Raw genomic sequence first — 23,670 nt, 5'->3', positions numbered from 1 at the left:
ACATAAATCGAATCTGTTTTAGTTCCCTTATTTTATTCTCTTTAGCATACTACTCATGTTATTCTTGTTACTCATGTCAGTGGAGTTGAACAAGTATAGCCTTTGGAGTTAGAAGCTTTTTAGTTTATTTCTAGGTTCCAACACATTTGAGCTGTGTGGCTGTGGGCAAGTCATATAACCCCTTTAATGTTGGTGTTCACGTAGGCAAAAATATGGACAGCAATATCTATTTTATTCCTTTTGTGAGAAAGTGTCTACAAGATCCAGGTACATACTGGGTAATTTAAAATGCCCGTGTCCTTCCCTCCTGCATTTCTTGCTCCTGTTCTTGCATCTTCTATGTGTCTCCTGGAGTTTTTTCTTTTTTTCACTACAGTACTATATGGGGTGGGGGGGGGCGTGCCGCGGAGGCTTACCAGAGTGTTATGTGACAGAGGGGACATTGTATTTAAGAATTTAAGAACTGATCAAGCCATTATATTAAGTAATTGCTTGATTAATGAGTCACCCACACCAGGCATTCTTGGGGCTTCTAAGCTCTGGGAAGCCTTCTAGAAAGGCATGCAAAAGAATAGGAAGATACAGTCAGGGGCATAGAAATCTGATGACCCCAGTCATGGCAAAGTCTTGTGTCCTGCTGCCTTTTAGGTAATAAATAAGGTGGCCCTGGTAAAGAGACATTTACTAAGTGTGACTGGTGACGCTTAAATACGTTTTTCTTTTTTTTCTCGACATAAGGATGATGCTTTTGGTTTCCCTGCAGTTAAACGTCTCTACTTAAATACTCTCCTCTTGCTTAATTTCCATGTCCTCAGGACACCTTATTAGTTAAGATTACAAGTCAATTACTTGTTGCAGTTTTACTTTCGCATACTGAAAACAAGTAGATTTCTCTTAGGGTTTCCTAGTAATCAGTTCATTGCTGATTTCCACCTCCTCTGGGAAAAGTGAGCTGAGATTTCCTAGTTTATGAATAAAGTCACCCCTCCAACTACTTTTAGCTCTATTCTCTGTCTCCTATAGTTCCTACCTTTCCCTATCTTTTTTCTTCTCTCCTCTTTATTCATTTTTCTAGTTAGCCTTTACTCAAAGTTTATATATGAGGACAGTGCAACAGATTTCAGAATTCTTTGGAAAGATTGCTCAGGCATTTGCTGTCCTTTTCTGAACATCATAGAGGGCCCCTCTGATAGGCTTATGTAAATTCATAGCAGGCATAACTGTAAGGCCCTTCCTTTTTTCTTTACAGCTCTTCCTTATCTGATTTCCTTTAATTCTACTTTGGGGATGTTTTACATCAGAATTAATTATATTGAGAATAAGTATCTGTTGCCTAATACTTCAAATGTCATGATAAAAAACAGTTGAAACATAGTCATTCATGGTTTGATTATCCTGGCTTCTTGTCACTCCTTTATTTCTCCACTTTACCAACTTTTGTCAGAACTAGAGAGAGAACTCAAGTCAAATTCCTCAATTTTAAGTGTCATTTCTTAAGTTGTTACAAAACTACATTGAAATCTTACAGTTAATGTAAATTATTATTTTATTATATATCTATTTAAGTAACTTGTGTCTCTTCAATATTTTTTTCTGTAGTATTTTCTACTCTGATACTATATTAAAAACTATCATTGCAATTGAGACTATCTTAACTGTTTTTCAAGTATTGTCTCATTTAATTCTCACTAGAACTCTGTGCTCAAAGCCACTAATTCCATTTTACAGATAAGGAAATTGATATTTGGAGAGGCGATGTAATTTGCCACAAGTCAATGGAAATATGGGATAGAACCTGAATTCAGAATCTTAATTCTAACCCAAATTACACAACTCCAAATTCAGGACCCTTAACCAACATTTATGGACCAAATGTGGAGTTTAGAGATAAGATGAGCATTTACTAATTTATATAACTTTTCTCTTCACATAGTTAAGTAATTCTCTGATATAATTAAAATTTACACACTATTGGTTCTCATCTGTAACACTATTTCAGATGGTGACTGCAGCCATGAAATTAAAAGGCGTTTGCTCCTTGGAAGAAAAGTTATGACCAACCTAGATAGCTTATTAAAAAGCAGAGACATTACTTTGCCAACAAAGGTCCATCTAGTCAAAGCTATGGTTTTCCCAGTAGTCATGTATGGATGTGAGAGTTGGACTATAAAGAAAGCTGAGTGCTCAAGAATTGATGCTTTTGAACTGTGGTGTTGGAGAAGACTCTTGAGAGTCCCTTGGACTGCAAGGAGATCCAACCAGTCCATCCTAAAGGAGATCAGTCCTGGGTGTTCACTGGAAGGACTGATGCTGAGGCTGAAACTCCAGTACTTTGGCTACCTGATTTGAAGAACTGACTCGTTTGAAAAGACCCTGATGGTGGGAAAGACTGAAGGCGGGAGGAGAAGGGGATCACAGAGGATAAGATGGTTGGATGGCATCACTGACTCAGTGGACATGAGTTTGAGTACACTCTGGGAGTTGGTGATGGACAGGGAGGCCTGGTGTGCTATAGTCCATGGGGTTGCAAAGAGTTGGACACTACTGAGTGACTAAACTGAACTGATTGATTCTTGGTGATCTGGAAAAATATACAAACCTAAAGAACCTATAGATAAGGGGAAGGCACCTTTTGACATTCAGCTTCCTTAACCAAGGATTGCCAATTAAATGATAATAATCCATTTTTTCCTAATACATAAGACTTGGGCTCTGACTGAAAGTTAAGAGTATTGTTTTTTACACTTAACTAGCGATATAACCTTGGGCCCCACTAAGTTTCTATGTTATTATCTAGAAAACAAGATACACATTCTTTAACTCCTAGAATTCAATGAAAAGTTACATGAAAAGTGCTTAGTTAAGTAACTAGAATATGGTGTTGCTCACTAAAAGGGAACTACAATTTTTATTCTTTCATCTCTTTATTTTTCACAAAATGCACAAATCTTTCAAAAATGAAAGTAAACCAAATAAGATGAAACCCTTTTCTAAAATAAAACTTACTAGTATGAGGGTGCTGTTTTTCTTCTTCCCTTCAAGACTGAATAAAACAGAATTTTTAACAGAAAAAGGAGTTACTCATTTAGAAAGGAAGACAATGTAATTCAATTAAACTTTACAATATCCAATTTTCAAAGGATTCAGATGATTAAATTTTATATCTGTTCCCACTGAAAACTGATTTTACTGGTTTTAGACAACCCTAACTAAGTGTTGTGGGAGCTTTCAGATCTTATACAAAACTCTGTCATGCTTTCTCCGTAGCTTCCTCCTGTGTTCCATCTACTCTCCTTGGCTTAGAGAGAGGACACACGTACTGTGAGCTGTTTGGGAGAACCCAAGTAAGGAAAGAGGTGAGTCTCTCAGAAACAGAAATGAAGGAGAGCAACTGGCTCGAGTTGGTCTTTAGCATCAGCATTGGACAAAAAAAAATTTAGTTGCCAGGAATGTTTTCTTGTATTTCTATTATGTTTGGGAAAGAAGTTTTAGTTATTCTTATTGTTTAGAGTGATTTTCTTTCACAACACAACATGGTCAAATTTTATTCTCTGACCTTGTTCCCTATAAATACTAATGGTGAAAAGAAAGTAATTTTATTTTCACCCAATCCTTTATTCATAAGCTCATTTTTTTTCATTAGGCACTGTTCTACTTGCTGGTATTACAACAATAAAGTGTTTTAGAGTGATCATTTTAGTGAGGAATGACAACAGATAATTTATAAATAAAATACATTCAACATCCATACATTTAGCAATCTAGGAACAGAAGGGATCTTCCTTAAGCTAATAAAGACTTTCTATGAAATTGTCTATTGAAAGAATTCCCCTCAAGAACAGGAACAAAACTACTTAAGGGTTTCCCCTGAGGTCAGGAACAGGACATGAGTGTTGTTATCACCATGTTTATTTAATATTTACTGGACATCCAAGCTAATGTAGTAGGCAAGGAAAAGAAAAAAAAAATTCATAAAGCTCAGAAAGGAAGAAGTAAAATTTTTACTATCCAAAAATTTTATGATTGAATAGGTAGAAAATCCAAAAGAATCTTGAAAGTATAGAATTAATAAGTGAGTTTAGCAAGGCTGCTGAATATTAATATCAGTACACAAGATCAATTTTATTTTTACATATTATTAACAGAGAAATGGGGGAAAAAACTGTAAAAAAGACACAGTTAACTACTGCACCAAAAAACTCCACCAAGGAATAAATAGAAAAATAATAAAGTTTTGTCAAGTATAATTAAAGAAGACCTAAATATGAGTTCTTCCCAGTTAGTAAAGAATTCGCCTGCCAATGCAGGAGATGCAAGAGTCTTAGGTTTGATCCCTGGGTCAGAAAGATCCCTTGAAGTAGGAACTGGTGACCCACTCCAGTTGCCTGGAAAATTCCATGGACAGAGGAGCCTGGCAGGCCACAGTCCCTGGAGTGGCTGAGAGTCAGACATGACTGAGCATACACTGAGCACAAATATGTTCAAGCATAGGAAGACTCCATGTTTAGTACAACAATTCTCCCCAAATTAATTAATAGATTTAATGTAATTTAAATAAAAATAGTATAGGGTGACAAAGCTGTATATTGTCAACCTGCTTATTTAAGTTCTACGCAGAGTACTTCATGTGAAATGCTGGGCTGGACAAATCACAAGCTGGAATCAAGACTACCAGGAGAAATACCAACTGCCTCAGATATGCAAATGATTCCATTTGATGGCAGAAAGTGAAGAGGAACTAAAAAGCCTCTTGATGAGGGTGAAAGAGGAGAGTGAAAAACCTGGCCTGAAACCCAACATTAAAAACTAATATCATGGCATCCGATTCCATCATTTCATCGCAAACAGATGGGGAAAAAGCAGAAGCAGTGAGACTTTCCTTTCTTGGGTTCCAAAATCGCTGTGGACAGTGACTACAGCCATGAAATTAAAAGATGCTTGCTTCTTGGAAGGAAAGCTGAGAAACAGCATATTAAAAAGCAGAGACATCACTTTGTCAACAAAGGTCTGTGTAGTCAAAGGTATGGTTTTCCCAGTAGTCATGTATGGATGTGAGAGCTGGACCAGAAGAAGGCTGAGTGCCGAAGAACTGATGCTTTCAAATTGCGGTGCTACAGAAGACTCTCGAGAGTCCCTTGGACTGCAAGGAGATCAAACTGGTCAATACTAAAGGAAATCAACCTTGAATATTCATTGGAAGAACTGTTGCTGAAGTGGAAGCTACAATACTTTGGCCACCTGATATGAAGAGCTGACTCACTGGAAAAGACCCTGATGCTGGGAAAGATTGAAGGCAACAGGACAACAGGGCAACAGAGGACGAGATGGTTCAGACAGTATCACTGACTCAACTGACATGAATTTGAGCAATCTCTGGGAGACAGTCGAGGACAGAGGAGCCTGGCATGCTACAGTCCCTGGGGTTGCAAAGAGTAGGACAGGACTTGGTGACTGCACAACAACAGCAGCAGCAGCAATAACATAAAAATTCCAGTGAGGATCTTTGTGGATCTGGGAAGCTAATTTTAAAATCTATATAAAAATGCAAAAGGCCCAGAATTGCCAAGGCTATCTTGAAGATGATGAACAAACTTAGAGTACTTAAATAGCAGATATTAGTATCAACTCTGATGCTTTGGCCACCTGATGCAAAGAAATGACTCACTGGAAAAGACCATGATGCTGGGAAAGATTGAAGGCAGGAGGAGAAGGGGATGACAGAGAATGAGATGGTTGGATGGCATCAAGATTCAATGGACATGAGTTTGTGCAAGCTCCCGGAGTTGGTGATGGACAGGGAAGCCTGGAGTGCTGCAGTCTATGGGGTCTCAAAGAGTTGGACATGACTGAGTGACTGAACCAAACCAATTAGTAGTGGAGAAATAACTCCAGAAAGAATGACGGGATGGAGCCAAAGCAAAAACAATACCCAGCTGTGGATGTGACTGGTGATAGAAGCAAGGTCCCATCCTGTAAACAGCAATATTGCATATGAACCTGGAATGTCAGGTCCATGAATCAAGGCAAATTGGAAGTGGTCAAAGAAGAGATGGCAAGAGTGAATGTTGACATTCTAGGAATCAGCGAACTGAAATGGACTGGAATGGGTGAATTTAACTCAGATGACCATTATATCTACTACTGTGGGCAGGAATCCCTTAGAAGAAATGGAGTAGCCATCATGGTCAACAAAAGAGTCCGAAATGCAGTACTTGGATGCAACCTCAAAAACGACACAATGATCTCTGTTCGTTTCCAAGGCAAACCATTTAATATCACAGTAATCGAAGGCTATGCCCCAACCAGTAATGCTGAAGAAGCTGAAGTTGAACGGTTCTATGAAGACCTACAAGACCTTTTAGAACTAACACCCAAAAAAGATGTCCTTTTCATTATAGGGGACTGGAATGCAAAAGTAGGAAGTCAAGAAACACCTGGAGTAACAGGCAAACTTGGCCTTGGAATAGGGAATGAAGCAGGGCAAAGGCTAATAGAGTTTTGCCAAGAGAAGGCACTGGTCATAGCAAACACTCTCCTCCAGCAACACAAGAGAAGATTCTACACATGGACATCACCAGATGGTCAACACCGAAATCAGATTGATTATGTTCTTTGCAGCCAAAAATGGAGAAGCTCTATACAGTCAGAAAAAACAAGAACAGGAGCTGACTGTGGCTCAGACCATGAACTCCTTATTGCCAAATTCAGACTTAAATTGAAGAAAGTGGGGAAAACCACTAGACCATTCCGGTATGACCTAAATCAAATCCCTTATGATTATACAGTGGAAGTGAGAAAAAGATTAAAGGGCCTAGATCTGATAGATAGAGTGCCTGATGAACTATGGAATGAGGTTCGTGGCATTGTATAGGAGACAGGGATCAAGACCATCCCCATGGAAAAGAAATGCAAAGAAGCAAAATGGCTGTCTGAGGAGGCCTTACAAATAGCTGTGAAAAGAAGAGATGCAGAAAGCAAAGGAGAAAAGGAAAGATATACCCATTTGAATGCAGAGTTCCAAAGAACAGCAAGAAGAGATAAGAAAGCCTTCCTCAGTGATCAATGCAAAGAAATAGAGGAAACAACAGAATGGGAAAGACTAGAGATCTCTTCAAGAAAAGTAGAGATACAAAGGGAACATTTCATGCAAAGGTGGGCTCAATAAAGGACAGAAATGGTATGGACCTAACAGAAGCAGAAGATATTAGGAAGAGGAAGCAAGAATACACAGAAGAACTGTACAAAAAAGACCTTCACGACCCAGATAATCACGATCACTCACCTAGAGCCAGACATCCTGGAATGCAAAGTCAAGTGGGCCTTAGAAAGCATCACTACGAACAAAGCTAGTGGAGGTGATGGAATTCCAGTTGAGCTATTTCAAATCCTGAAAGATGATGTTGTGAAAGTGCTGCACTCAATATGCCAGCAAATTTGGAAAACTCAGCAGTGGCCACAGGACTGGAAAAGGTCAGTTTTCATTCCAATCCCAAAGAAAGGCAATGCCAAAGAATGCTCAAACTATGCACAATCGCACTCATCTCACACGCTAGTAAAGTAATGCTCAAAATTCTCCAAGCCAGGCTTCAGCAGTATGTGAACAATGAACTTCCAGATGTTCAAGCTGGTTTTAGAAAAGGCAGAGGAACCAGAGATCAAATTTCCAACATCTGCTGGATCATTGAAAAAGCAAGAGAGTTCCAGAAAAACATCTATTTCTGCTTTATTGACTATGCCAAAGCCTTTGACTGTGTGGATCCAATAAACTGTGGAAAATTCTGAAAGAGATGGGAATACCAGATCACCTGATCTGCCTCTTGAGAAACCTATATGCAGGTCAGGAAGCAGCCTTTAGAACTGGACATGGAACAACAGACTGGTTCCAAATAGGAAAAGGAGTACGTCAAGGCTGTATGTTGTCACCCTGCTTATTTAACTTCTATGCAGAGTATATCATGAGAAATGCTGGGCTGGAAGAAGCACAAGCTGGAATCAAGATTGCCGGGAGGAATATCAATAACCTCAGATATGCAGACAACACTACCCTTATGGCAGAAAGTGAAGAGGAAGTAAAAAGCCTCTCGATGAAAGTGAAAGAGGAGAGTTAAAAAGTTGGCTTAAATCTCAACATTCAGAAAACTAAGATCATGGCATCTGGTCCCATCACTTCATGGGAAATACATGGGGAAACAGTGGAAAGTGTCAGACTTTATTTTTTGGGGGCTCCAAAATCACTGCAGATGATTACAGCCATGAAATTAAAAGATGTTTACTCCTTGGAAGGAAAGTTATGACCAACCTAGATAGCATATTGAAAAGCCGAGATATTACTTTGCCAACAAAGGTCCATCTAGTCAAGGCTATGGTTTTTCCAGTGATCATGTATGGATGTGAGAGTTGGACTGTGAAGTAAGCTGAGTGCTGAAGAATTGATGCTTTTGAACTGTGGTGTTGGAGAAGACTCTTGAGAGTCCCTTGGACTGCAAGAAGATCCAACCATTCCATCCTAAAGGAGATCAGTCCTGGGTGGTCATTGGAAGGACTGATGCTGAAGCTGAAACTCCAGTACTTTGGCCACCTCATACGAAGAGTTGACTCACTGGAAAAGACTCTGATGCTGGGAGGGATTGGGGGCAGGAGGTAAAGGGGACAACAGAGGATGAGATGGCTGGATGGCATCACCGATTCAATGGACGTGAGTTTGAGTGAACTCCGGGAGTTGGTGATAGACACAGAGACCTGGCGTGCTGTGATTCATGGGGTCGCAAAGAGTCGGACACGACTGAGCAACTGAACTGATATGACATGCCCACTAGAAGGGCTAAAATAATAAGATAATAATATTAAATACTTGGAGGAATATAAAACAACAGGAAAACTCACATAGTATTGGAAATATAAATTGATATCACCACTTTGAAAAACTGTTTGGCATTTTCTACTAAAGCTGATTATAAGTATACCATATAACCAGCAATTCTACTGGTTGATAAACAACAGAAAAAAACTGTCCTCTGAAGGACAACTATTTTTAACAATAGTTGTGTTTAAAACATTCTTAACATGACTATTCCAAAAAAACGAAAGGCAAAGACTGAAAACAACCTAACCATCCACACTGGAACAGAATGAAATAAATTTGTTAAATTCAAACATTGCAATACTACAGAAAAAGTTGAAAGAAATACAACCCTACACAATAATATCTGCAAAACCAAAATAATGTTAGACAAAACAAGCTATATATAAAAGAGTCCATTTATATGATTCTTTTTATACACATCTTAAAGCCAGGCAAACTAATTTATGATATTAGAAGCCAGGATAGTGGTTTTCTTGGTGGGAAGCAAGTGACTATAAAGCAGCACAAGGGAGAGGGTGTGTAGATTCTGGTAGTACCTCTTTCTTGATCTGGGTACACAGCTCTGTACACTTGGTGAAATCCATTGAACACTATACTTATTAGTTATACAGTTTTATGTCTGTAAATTATAGTTCAATAGAGAAAAGGCCATTAAATAATAACATGGTGAATAAACTTTCAAGCTATTAACATTCTGTAAAGGTTAAATAAGTTAAATGAAATTGAGTAATATGAAGAAAATAAAGTAGTGGAGAGACACAAGAAGGTCTGAAGAGGAGGGGGTCACAGTTTTAAAGAGAGTGGTCAGAGAGGCTAACTACGGGGATAGTTAATCTCTCTCTTACCTGTATGGTAAAATTTCCCTGAAAATCCCAGGTTGAAAGTAAAATTTGCGATTTGTGCACGCAAAAGATTCTGAGTATCAAGCAGGGCCTGAAATACATAATTAAAAAACGTATCAGGTAGAGAATCGCTTTGAGAAGATATCTTCTGTTAGCAGTCAAAAGGTAAAAATACTCCTTTAGGCATGAGAGAATTAAATGATGGAAAGTAGTTTTTTTTAACCACCTTCCAACTAGCAAGATGGTTCTGAGATTACATATTTATATACTTATACATTTATTCTTTAGATGCAGTAAATCAGCAAAAAGTGTCAGTTAGAAAAAGGAAGTTAAATGAAAAGTTTATTCTTCATGTTCGAAGGAACTAGTATCTAATACATAAAATACATCTCATTTTACCCTTTAGGGGATGTACTTCACCAACTGTAAAAAAAAAAAAAAAGATATTCTTTTAAAGTGAAACTATGTAAAAACAAATGAAAGAAACAGTTGTTTCTCAGATACATCTTTGGTCTTCAAAATCCAATTCTTTTCAATCTGTTAAGTCTTAGATTCCCCGAAGATAGTGATTATTCTTCAAATATGGGTATCATGGTAAAGTAAATTTCTGATTTGCCCTTTCATTGGAAAACAGATAACAAACTTTTTACTAATGACAGGTAAAGCTATTTTGAGGTTTAATTATTATATTGTATAAAGTATCATGCTATGAATATTTTAATGGACTTCTCTTTCTCCTTTTCTTTCTCATTCTTATTCAAATTCACATTCTTATATTCCTTCTCTTCCCGTTCCCCAGACTATGGTAGTTCAGTGCCCACCTCAAGGAAGCAAAAAGTAACTCTAAATGGTAGACTTGTAAAGGATCTTAGTTAATTCTTATATTATACATGAAGAAAGTCAGGAGAACTGATTTACCTGTTTTCACAGATAAAATTAATGGTAGGTCCTAGGTTAAGGATATACATCATCTGATCCAAGTTAGGTACTCTTTTTAGTCTACCACTCTAAATCTTTTCCTACCCTTCCATAGTACAGCTGGACCCACAACAGAATCTTTTCCTAGTGTCTGATACCTGGAAGCCCTGCCCCCTCATGCTCATGACCTGAATCTTTTGGGGGGATAGACAGATATTCATTTTATTCAGAGACTCTCTCACAACTGCATGTGTTCAACAATTACTAGTTGCCACTCCTTTCCTATTGCTGCTGCTACAATTACTACTACGAATTTGTTGTTGTTATTAGTGGTAGATAATACAAATCTATCTGAACTTTACCCTTCATTTGTTAAAGTGGAGACAATTACCTAGTTCAGAGAACTGTGATGAGGAATGTAGAATATGTAATATATGCAGGAATGTCTGATAAACTTTTTAAAAAGTGGCATAAAATATTAGGTGTTCATATAATTATCAGCAATATATTACATATTAATGTAATTATGTGCATTATATTATTGATAACTGTATCTGTATATTGTATACTTCTCATCTACTTATTTTTTATTTGAAATACAGCTTACAAACAATATTATGTTAGCTTCAGGAATATAAAATAGTAATTTGACATTTAAATACATTATGAAATGATCAAACCTGAAGTCTAGGGAACATCTGTGCCCACACAAAGTCATTACAGTATTACTGACCATATTTCTTATGCATATGTATGTAAATTACATCCCCATGACTTAATTATTTTATAATCAGCAGTTTGTACTCTTAATTTCACTTACCTATTACCTTAATTTCACTCATTCCCTCAAACTTCTTCTTTTGGCAACTACCCATTTGTTCTCCGTATCTATGAGTCTGTTTTTGTTTCATTTTGTTTGTTTTTTACATTCTACATATAAGTGAGATCATATGGTATTTATCTTTCTCTGTTTATTTACTTCACTGAGCATAATACCCTCTAGACCCATCCATGATGTCCCATGGCAAGATTTCACTCTTTTTTTAAATGGCAAATATTCTACTGTATGTACACACTACATCTTTATCCATTCATCTATTGATGGACCTTAGCTTGCTTCTATATCTTGGCCATTATAAATAATACTACAATGAAAATAGGGTTTTTTAATTAGTGATTTTGCTTTCTTTGGGTAAATATTCAAAAGTGAAATTGCTGAGAGATATGGTAGTTCTATTTTTAATTTTTTGAGGAAGGTTTATACTGTTTTCCATAGTGGCTGCACCAATTTAAAACCCCACAAACAATATACAGGAATTCTTTTTTATCCACATCCTTTCTAGCACTTGTAATTTCTTGTCTTTGCCTTAGCTATTCTGAAGTGAGATCTCGTGGTTTTGTTTGCATTTCCCTGATGATTAGTGATGCTGAACATCTGTTCCCATGTGTGCTGGCTATCTGTATGTCTTCTTTGTGTTCTCTGTTTTTTTACCACAATAAAATAGATGCATCTATATATATATATACACACACACACACACACCCATACACACATTTCATAAGCTTCCCTGGTGGCTCAGTGGTAAAGAATCGACCTGCCAGTGCAGGAGACCAGGTTCAATCCCTGGATCAGGAAGATTCCCTGGAGGAGGAATCACAACTCATTCTAGTATTCTTGCCTGGGAAATCCCATGGACCGAGTGGCCTGGAAGGCTACCGTCCACAGGGTTGCAAAGAGCTGGACATAACTTAGAGACTAAAACAAAAACAACAACATATACTCAGATATACAGATGTATAGCTCAGTGAAATTAGAGACATAAAGTAAAAATTAGAACTGTATCAATTATAATATAAAATACAGGTTTGAATTTTGCCTTTTCCATTTAACAGTATATCATGAGCTTTCATCACATTAACCATTCAAATCCAAAATTTTTAATCTATTGGTTTTAATGGATGCTGAATAGTATATCAAATGTATACATTATAATTTATTTAACCATTTTATACTACTGTTGTACATTCAGATTGTTTCCTTTTTTTTGTCTAATATAAATTCTGCCCTATGTATCAATACATATTTATATAGCAATGAAGTAACCATTTCCTCAGGAGAAAATAATTCTGCTTACTCTTACCAAGCAAAACAATTTCTGAGCAAATCTGAAAATGCTTATAAGAGTACTGGGCTTCCCTGGTGGCTCAGTGGTAAAAAATCTGCCTGTCAATGCAGGAGATGGGTTCAGTCCAGGGTTGGGAAGATTCTCTGGAGAAGGAAATGGTAACCCACTCCAGTATTCTTGCCTGGGAAATCCCATTGACAGAGGAGCCTGATGGGCTACAGCCAATGGGATCATAAAAGAGTTGGACCAGACTTAGCAACTAAACAATAGCAAATACAAGTATTAATAGGGAACATAATATCCAATAAACATTATAACAGAATTGTATTTGAATACAATTTAACACAAAAATTTGACTATTTCCAAAATTATTTTTCCAAATTTGAATCTCTATGCTACCCCACTAACTTAGTTTTTTGAGGCTTCATTCTATAAAGCCAAAAGCAGTTACAGGCATTAAAAGATCTAGTTGAAGGCAAAAAATAAAAATAAAAAAGATCTAATTTAAAGAAACAGGGGTTTGAGAACTGAGTGAAATGGGAGATTTTATGTATCTTTGGATTTTTCTCCAAATTTCTTTAACAAAATGAACATATCAATTAAAGAAAATAGAAAAGACAAATTTATAAAAAATAACTGCAAAAGAGTTTTATATGGAGATTTATGTTAGGATTCATTACATGTGTGACATTGTTTGGGGAATTATCTGCTAGCTTTTTGTTTCTTATCTGGGCTTCCTAAATTATATTTTGACCTATTTTATCTTTTGATAGTTAACATAAGTAGTTGGTGACCAAATTAAGGCTGGGAAAGAAATTTTAGTGTTTAATATGGTTTTTCAGCAATAGGCAAAAGTATGTTTCAGCACAGAATTTTTAGAGTTAATATTTTCTTAATCAACCAAATACTAATTATAATATAAATATGTATAATGTAGCTAGATCTGCTAAAGTAAACAAAAACAATTGGGCAGCTAATTTATATAAGCTCCTGTATCTCTTGATCTATGTACACATACACACAAACATCAGAGATATTCATGGGTTTGGCATGAAGATCAAATGAGAACATGGATACTGGATGCTTGGGGCTGGTGCACTGGGACGACCCAGAGGGATGGAATGGGGAGGGAGGAGGGAGGAGGGTTCAGGATGGGGAACACATGTATACCTGTGGCGGATTCATTTTGATATTTGGCAAAACTAATACAGTTATGTAAAGTTTAAAAATAAAATAAAATTAAAAAAAATAATAATAATAAAGTAAATGCTGAGCAAAAAAAAAAAAAAAAAAAAAAAACAAAACCAAATGAGAACATGGATACATGACCTTAATCCTAGCACTCAGAAGTGGAGTTTTAAGCCTATGAGTGGAATTTTTCATCCTTTCCTCTGTCACCTTAAAAGTTCTTTATTATCCTGTCACAAAATCCCATCTTCTATTTCTCACTGTTGTTCACTTGGTGTAAAGTCAGGCATATGCCTAAAATTTTAAATGATATTTTAAAATTGAGCCTTGGCACTTTCGGAGTTGTCTAATCAGCACTGGGGCTTCAGATGGCTCAGTGGTAAAGAATCTGCCTGCCAATGCAGGAGACACAGGAGATGTGGGTTGGATCCCTGGGTCAGGAAGATCCCCTGGAGAAGGAAATGGCGACTTGCTCCAGTATTCTTGCCCGGAAAATTTCATGGACAGAGGAACCTGATGGGCTACAGTCCATGGAGTTGCAATCAGACATGACTGAGCACGCACACGTTGTCGGCACTGAAGATTTAAAACAAAAGAGGAATATGGCCCACGCAGCTGTATTACAGCAACTTTTACAGTGCTGTGCATTTCTTTCTTAGTGCCCTTGTGTGCTCAGTCACTCAGTCGTGTCTGACACTTTGTGACCCCATGGACTGTAGCCTGCCAGGCTCCTCTGTCCATGGGATTCTCCAGGCAAGAAGACTGGAGTGGATTGCCATGCCCTCCTGCAGGGGATCTTCCTCAACCCAGGGATCGAACCCAGGTCTCCTGCACTGCAGGCAGATTCTTTATCAACTGAGCCACCTAGGAAACCCTTAGTGAATCCTTTATCCTCCAACAAAATGTTCATGTATTTTATTGTTTGTATTGTAGTAAAAGAATAATGACAATGGTTTTTATGGAATCCAAGGAAAGGACAGTAACACAGTCATCTTGAATTATTCATTAATCATACCTAAACTGTCCAGAGCAAAATTATATAACCTCTAAATCATACACGAGAGATGGTTTGCTAGAAAATTTATTGGGCTGAAATTGGCAAATAATGATATATGAGTAGGAAAACAGAAAACAAGTTAAGTACCATTCTCATTAAGCATTCATTTGAAATTGTTATACTTATTCTATTTAGCTTATGGCTGTATACCCAAATAGTCAAAATGCTAATGTACTTTTTCAAAAAAGAAATAAAAATAAAAGCTACTTCTCAGCACCTTTAGGCAACTGTAAGTTGTATCTCACTCATTCAATTATACAGAAAAGGTTTTTATGTGTTGTAATAAACATAATTTTTAAACCTTAGTAATTTAAAATACTTGCTTCCAGCAGCAAAGCAGAAAAGGATGGAGAGGTGTAGGATTCCATATGAAGGGACTAAAGCATCTCAAACCATGTACTACTGTTACAGAGCAAATTAAGTTTCCTTTAACAGTTGCAGAGTTATGTTGGAAACCCCTTAAGTAGCATTATCTGTTCTGCCTAACAGGTGAAAGTGGTAAATACTTAAAAAAAAAACTCTGATAACTAGTTACCACTCCTATCCCCACCAAATACATTTTGGGTTTTAGTAAAGCTGGACTATAAATTCCATGAGGTAGTGTCTCTGTCCAGTTCACTTTTCACTACTGAAGTCTAGCATGTTGTAAGGGGGAGGAGAGGGACAAGTAACTTTATTGAATGGGGACATTAATGAATTTCTGATTGATCTCATAGTGCAGTAAACTCATAAAGACTTGACAATAATATTGTGGAACATTCTTTTGCTATTTTATTTTCATAAACTGTTTTTAATCTTGAATTAATTTGAACATATTTCATATCCAAAAAGTTATTATAAAACATTATTTTCAAATTATTTGTAAAAAAAAGTGCTAAAATAAAAGCATTCCCTATTTCAGTACTTCTCAAACTTCTAAACACATGAAGATAATCTTAAAAGCTTAATAAAATGCAGATTTCTGGATTCTAACCCAGGAATCTCGGAGAAGGCAATGGCACCCCTCTCCAGTACTCTTGCCTGGAAACTCCCATGGACAGAGGAGCCTGGGCTGCAGTCCATGGGGCCGCTGCCAGTCGGACACGACTGAGCGACTTCACTTTCACTTTTCACTTTCATGCATTGGAGAAGGAAAGGGCAACCCACTCCAGTGTTCTTGCCTGGAGAATCCCAGGGACAGCGGAGCCTGGTGGGCTGCCATCTATGGGGTCGCACAGAGTCGGGCACGACCGAAGCGACCTAGCAGCAGCAGCAGCAACCAGGAATCTAACCAGAGATTCTGAACTATAGTGCTGAAGCAGGCCAAAGCATCCTAGATGATTCTGCTGTAGGTGACATTATGCCACACTCTAAGAATCACTGTCTTATTCCTTGATTTCAAATAGCTCAACACAAGTTTTCTCTTACTTAGAGGCATGTTTTCTCTGAGAATATGAAATCTTTGATATCCACTATATAACAAAATTCTTGTTATACAGTAGGCATTCAGCTATTGATTTTATAAGCCACATAAATAATAGGTACTGTGAATTCTAAAATCAAAAATATTCTAGAAAACAAAAGGAAATATATAGGATCACAGAATCCATCCCACTGTATTGACCCCAAAGTACTTCATCATGCCTGGAGTAATCTGGGTAAGAAATTATACAACACAGATGGTAGCCTTTAGAAGTTTTCATGTTTTGTCTTTATCAATTTTATTTTCCTTAGTTTTTCTAATAAAAGTCCCCCTTCAGCTTGAGTTGGGAGAACCAGTTAATCAGATTGCCACCTAAGGTAATCAGCTTCAACCTAGGGAAGTTAAGGTGTTGAGGAGGCAAGTGATTATAGAGGATGCTGCTGCTGCTGCTGCTGCTAAGTCACTTAAGTCGTGTCCAACTCTGTGTGACCCCAGAGACGGCAGCCCACCAGGCTCCCCCGTCCTGAGGATAGATATGTCTTAAGAATCAGACTGCCATGGGACTATACAATTCAGCTATTGTGGAGAACAGTTTGGTGGTATCTCAAAAAGTAAAATATATTATCATATGACTCAGCAATTATGATCCTCATTTTATATCCAAAAGGACTGAAAACAGGTTTTTAGAGAAATACTTGTACACACTTGTTGATAGCAGCAGCATTCACAGTAGCCAAAAGGCAGAAACCACCCAGGTGTTCATCAGTAGATGAACAGGTAAACCAATTGCAGTTCATATATACAACGGAACATTATACAGCCATAACAAGGAATGAAGTGCTGATACATGCTACAATATGGATGAATCCTGAAAACATTAATACTAAGTGAAAGAAGCCAGGCATAAAAGGTCACATACTATATGATTCTATTTACATGAAGTACCCAGAACAGGTAAATCTATGGTGATGGAAAGTGGACTGGTGCTGCAGAGGGAGGTAGGGAGACATTATTAGAACTCCTTAATGGGTGTGGGTTTTCCTTTTGGGGTGATGAAAGTGTGTTTTGTACCAGACAGAGGTGGTGCTTGAACAGCACTGTGAATGTACTAATGCCATTGAATTATTTTAACATGGCAGTTTTATGTATGTGAATTTCACCTCAAAGACCAGAAGACTGTGCAATTGTGAGTACTGTTGTCTTCATGTTTTTTTTCCCCTAAATTTTATTGAAAGAGCATTACATGAATTACTCTACCCAAAATATTTCTAACAGATGTCCCATATCCTTTACACTGACTTTAAGAAAACTGTCCAGAAACGGATTAAGTAAACACATCAGGAACTATTGGGATGCAGCGACAGTTGATATTCAAAAATTCCTATGGTATTTGGAACTTGCCTTAGACCTTATCTTCTATCATCCTCCCTTCTATTCACCCAGCTGTGGATTTACTCATCTGTATGCTGTTCCTGGAGCATACCAAGTGTATTCTCACTTCAAGGTCCTTAGTCTTGCTATTTCCTCTTCAAAGATATACTTTGCTCAGATATTCATGTGGTTTACTTCCTCACCTCCACTAGATCTCTGCTTAAATATCATCCCCTCGGTGAGACCTTCCCTACCCCCTTTTTCACTGAAGAGTTGATTTACAATGTTATATTAGTTTCAGGTGTACAACACAGTAATTTGATATTTTTATAGCTTATACTCCATTTAAAGTTATTATGAAATATTAGCTATATTCCCTGTGCTGTACATTACATACTTATATATATACCTGTTAATTCCCTACCCTTTTCTTGACCTTTCCTCCACCCCTCTCCCCTCTGGTAACCACTAGTATGTTTTCTGTATCTATAAGTTTGTTTCTGTTTTGTTATACTCATTTGTTTTATTTTTAAGATTCCACATATAAGTGAAAACATACAGTATTTGTCCTCCTCTGTCTGAGCTACTTCACAAAACCCAATACCCTCCAAGTTCATAGAAGTTGCTGCAAATGGCAAGATTTCACTCTTTATTTATGGCTGAGTAGTAGTCCATTGTGAGGTGGCAAGAATACAGAACTGTACAAAAAAGATCTTCATGACCCAGATAATCATGATGGTGTGATGACTCTCTGAGAGCCAGACATCCTGGAATGTGAAGTCAAGTGGGCCTTAGAAAGCATCACTATGAACAAAGCTAGTGGAGGTGATGGAATTCCAGTTGAGCTATTTCAAATCTTGAAAGATGATACTGTGAAAGTGCTGCACTCAATATGCTAGCAAATTTAGAAAATTCAGCAGTGGCCACAGGACTGGAAAAGGTCAGTTTTCATTCCAATCCCAAAGAAGGGCAATGCCAAAGAATGCTCAAACTACCGCACAATTGCATTCATCTAACACGCTAGTAAGGTAATGCTCAAAATTCTCCAAGCCAGGCTTCATTGATATGTGAACCGTGAACTTCCAGATGTTCAAGCTGGTTTTAGAAAAGGCAGAGGAACCTGAGATCAAATTGCCAACATCCGCTGATCATGGAAAAAGCAAGAGAGTTCCAGAAAAACATCTATTTCTGCTTTATTGACTGTGCCAAAGCCTTTGACTGTGTGGATCACAATAAACTGTGGAAAATTCTGAAAGAGATGGGAATACCAGACCACCTGACCTGCCTCTTCAGAAATCTATATGCAGGTCAGGAAGCAGCCGTTAGAACTGGATATGGAACAACAGACTGGTTCCAAATAGGAAAAGGAGTATGTCAAGTCTGTATATTGTCACCCTGCTTATTTAACTTACATGCAGAGTACATCATGAGAAACTCTGGGCTGGAAGAAGCACAAGCTGGAATCAAGATTGCCAGGAGAAATATCATTAACCTCAGATATGTAGATGATACCACCCTTATGGCAGAAAGTGAAGAGGAACTAAAAAGCCTCTTGATAAAGGTGAAAGAGGAGAGTGAAATGTTGGCTTAAAGCTCAACATTCAGAAAACGAAGATCATGGCATCTGGTCCCATCACTTCATGGGAAATGGATGGGGAAATAGTGGAAACAGCGTCAGACTTTATTTTTTTGGGCTCCAAAATCACTGCAGATGGTGACTGCAGCCATGAAATTAAAAGACGCTTACTCCTTGGAAGGAAAGTTGTGACCAATCTAGATAGCATATTCAAAAGCAGAGACATTACTTTGCCAGCAAAGGTTCATCTAGTCAAGGCTATGGTTTTTCCTGTGGTCATGTATGGATGTGAGTGTTGGACTGTGAAGAAAGCTGAGTGCCAAAGAATTGATGTTTTTGAACTGTGGTGTTGGAGTAGCAGCAGAGTAGACTCTTGAGAGTCCCTTGGACTGCAAGGAGATCCAACCAGTCCATTCTAAAGGAGACCAGTCCTGGGTGTTCATTGGAAGGACTGATGGTGAGGCTGAAACTCCAATACTTTGGCCACCTCATGTGAAGAGTTGACTCATTGGAAAAGACCCTGATGCTGGGAGGGATTGGGGGCAGGAGGAGAAGGGGACAACAGAGGATGAGATTGCTGGATGGCATCACTGACCTGATGGACATGAGTCTGAGTGAACTCCGGGAGTTGGTGATGGACAGGTAGGCCTGGAATGCTGCAATTCATGGGGTCGCAGAGTTGGACACGACTGAGTGACTGAACTGAACTGAGTAGTCCATTGTGTGTACACACACACCATATCTTCATTATCCATTCATCTGTTAAAGGATACTTTAGGTTGCTTCTATAGTATGGCAATTGTACATAATGCTGCTATGAACCTTGGAGTGTATATATCATTTCAAATTGTATTTTCATTTTTCTTCAGATATATACCCTGGAATGGGATTGCTGGATCATATGGTAGTTCTAATTTAGTCTTTTGAGGAATCTCCTTACTGTTTTCCATAGTGGCTGTTAACTACACTCTTTTAAACAGATCATTGTTATCTGGTTTCCCTAGTTTATTTTTTTTCTTCACAAAATTTATTATATTACTATTATTATTTATAATCATTCATTCCCTCTCCCCTTCTAGAATCATTCATTTAGCTTTGCAAGAGAGTAGATATGACATCTGTATTTATGATGCTGGACCTGCAGTGCCCAAAGCAGTGCCTGGCACGTGGTGGGCTCCGAATAGCGCCTTGTTGAGTGAGTGAAAGAATAACTGAATGGAGGTAATGCCACGATACTACCCAACCAGAAGAGTAAGGAGCAACATTTGACATTTTTTGTAGGACAACTAAAGAGTCAACAGACGTGATGGCTTCCATGAAGAGGACACAGGAATTCTGTTGCACAAAGTGGGCACATCGTTAACATGGGTCAGGAACTGTTGCTTTGGTGAGGGCTAACAAAGGTCCATCTAGTCAAGGCTATGGTTTTTCCAGTAGTCATGTATGGATGTGAGAGTTGGACTGTGAAGAAGGCTGAGCACGGAAGAATTGATGCTTTTGAACTGTGGTGTTGGAGAAGACTCTTGAGAGTCCCTTGGACTGCAAGGAGATCCAACCAGTCCATTCTGAAGGAGATCAGTCCTGGGTGTTCTTTGGAAGGACTGATGCTGAAGCTGAAACTCCAGTACTTTGGCCACCTCATGCGAAGAGCTGACTCATTGGAAAAGACTCTGATGCTGGGAGGGATTGGGGGCAAGAGGAAAAGGGGACGACAGAGGATGAGATGGCTGGATGGCATTACCGACTCGATGGACATGAGTTTGAGTGAACTCCGGGAGTTGGTGATGGAAAGGGAGGCCTGGCATGCTGCAATTCATGATGTCACAAAGAGTTGGACACGACTGAGCGACTGAACTGAACTGAAGTAGAGCTCAGATAACCTGTGGGTGCTTCAGGTAACAAGGTCCAATGTGACCCCACACGGAAACTCAGAGTGTGGCTTTAGATCAGACCACAGAACCTGTCTGGTTCCTTTGGACTGAAATGCTCTATAAGTTTTCTTTTTTTTTAAATGAAAGCTAGGGTAAAGACACAAGTACATACTTTGCTTAGCAACTTAGTCGACTAGAGACTAACTGTAAATGTATAAATAAAAAAGATGAAGTCAAAACAACAGGAAGCATGAATTAATAATATTGAACTTATTAAAAAATGTTTCATGCTCTCACTTAGAATCACTTTTACATTATAGGTTGTGATAAGTGTTATGAAATGAATTCCAAGAATATGGCAGATTAGATAAATTTGAAGTTATGGAAACTAACTACAGGAAAAAGTGCTGAAGAACTTAATGGAAGAGTTATATAGAAAAAGCATAAATTACTACAAAAAATAAATACACATATATATTATGGTGGAGGCAAATGACCTGAGACATCACCATAGCTTGTAAGGCTTCCCTACATTATAACCCAATCTGCTGCTGCTGCTAAGTCACTTCAGTCGTGTCTGACTCTGTGTGACCCCATAGACGGCAGCCCACCAGGCTCCCCCATCCCTGGGATTCTCCAGGCAAAAACATTGGAGTGGGTTGCCCTTTCCTTCTCCAATGCATGAAAGTGAAAATTGAAAGTGAAGTCGCTCAGTTGCGACCCCATGGACTGCAGCCTACCAGGCTCCTCTGTCCATGGGGTTTTCCAGGCAAGAGTACTGGAGTGGGGTGCCATTGCCTTCTCCATAACCCAATCAGTGGTCCATAAAAAGGAATATGATAAGGTTGACAAAGTTGTCCCATTGATTCCATAACTCAACTTATTAATTCAATATACATTCACTGAGTGCCTACTATATTTTATGTCCTATGGTAGTTGCTGGGATAATCAAATTAGACTTACCAGTCAGTCATAGGAAGTTTTAAGGAGAAAATGAGATAATATCTGAGAAAAGTCTCTTTAAAGTCCTAAGCAATGTATAAAAATATTAATATTGTCTAAAATAAGTTTTCTGGGAAACGATTTGTATTTTTAAAGTCAAATGACATTCTTGAATGACTTACAGATGAGTCAAGCAATTTCAGGCATCAACTCATTTTTCTCAGCTCTAGCCCACAGGCTCTCTTATTGTCAGGGAAAAACTCTAAGCTTCTTCCGGCATCTGGGCCTTTGTTTTTGCTGTTCTTTCTCTCTTCCCCATACAGGCACATTTTTGATTCACATTTCTTTTATGTCTCTGCTCAAATATTACCTTATTGAAGAAGCGTTCCCTGGCCCTCCTTTTAAACTTTGCAACAACACACCCGCACCCCGAGGCCCATACTTTGCTATCCCCTCTCCCCTCCACTATTCTCTGCAGCACTGTCATGCCTACTGTGTTGTGCCATATGTTTGTTTATTGTTGTCTACTCCCACTGATGGAGAAGGAAATGGCAACCCACTCCAGTGTTCTTGCCTGGAGAATCCCAGGGACGGAGGAGCCTGGTGGGCTGCAGTCTATGGGGTCGCACAGAGTCGGATGCGACTGAAGTGACTTAGCAGCACTCCCACTGAACATAAGGAACATGAGAGCAAGGACTTGGCCTGTATGAAGACTGCCCACTGCCTGATATGTAGTAGCTACTCATAAATATTTGTTGAATAAATAAATGAATGAATGGATGCTCCTGAATTGAAATTTAGGGTAGTTTGAGCTGAAGCAAAAGTGCAATTCTTTAGCGAAAGTTGGAACTGAAATTGAGAAAAAATTATTTGGACCAGTCCAGCTTCTTTGAAATGCAGTAAAAGCAAAAAGAAGAAGAGAAGCTCTAAAGATGGAGAGAAAAGGCCAGTTGTCTTGACGAGACCAGAAACAGAAATGGTCTAACATCTGACAAAGACCTCAAGCCAAGTCAAGCTACCAGGATGACTTCCTCTGACTTTCTGACAATATTTTAATTGTGAGGCTATTCAGAAAAATAATAGTGTGGTTTCTGGAGGGAATGTTCCTGGGCTTGAATCCCAACTCCAAGTACACTAAGTAATTTTTCACACTGGCCTTTCCTTAAGCCTCAATTTTCTTATTTCAAAAACACTGTGTTTCAATACCTATTTCATAGGCTTGTAAGTTTTGGATTATGTCATTTGTGTAAAGAGCACTGTCTGGAACATAAAAATCGTGATAGAATTTTAATACTTTAACCTAAATCTAAAAAATAAAAGACTTAAAATGATCACAAGAATGTTTAACACTGGGGCTTCCCAGGTGGCGCTAGTGGTAAAGAACCCTCCTGCCTATGCTGGAGAAATAAGAGACATGGGTTTGATCCCTGGCTTGGGAAGATCCCCTGGAGGAGGAAATGGCAACCCACATAAAGTGGTTTAAAAGGGAAAAAATGATAGATATAAAATGGAAT

General features: G+C 38.2%; 1 protein-coding gene across 1 annotated transcript in view; it reads right to left on the bottom strand.

The window, feature by feature from the left end:
* The window catches only part of LOC129657658 (bifunctional heparan sulfate N-deacetylase/N-sulfotransferase 3), a 189,921-nt gene that overhangs the window by 105,903 nt on the left and 60,348 nt on the right, over positions 1 to 23,670 (bottom strand). The window contains exon 3 of the mRNA XM_055588036.1: positions 9,709 to 9,796. Coding sequence (XP_055444011.1) covers positions 9,709 to 9,796 — 88 coding nt within the window. The remainder of the gene's footprint in view (positions 1 to 9,708; positions 9,797 to 23,670) is intronic.

Source organism: Bubalus kerabau, chromosome 7, assembly GCF_029407905.1.
Source record: "Bubalus kerabau isolate K-KA32 ecotype Philippines breed swamp buffalo chromosome 7, PCC_UOA_SB_1v2, whole genome shotgun sequence".
Classification (NCBI taxonomy): Eukaryota; Metazoa; Chordata; class Mammalia; order Artiodactyla; family Bovidae; genus Bubalus; species Bubalus kerabau.
This window is presented reverse-complemented; position numbering and strand designations above follow the sequence as displayed.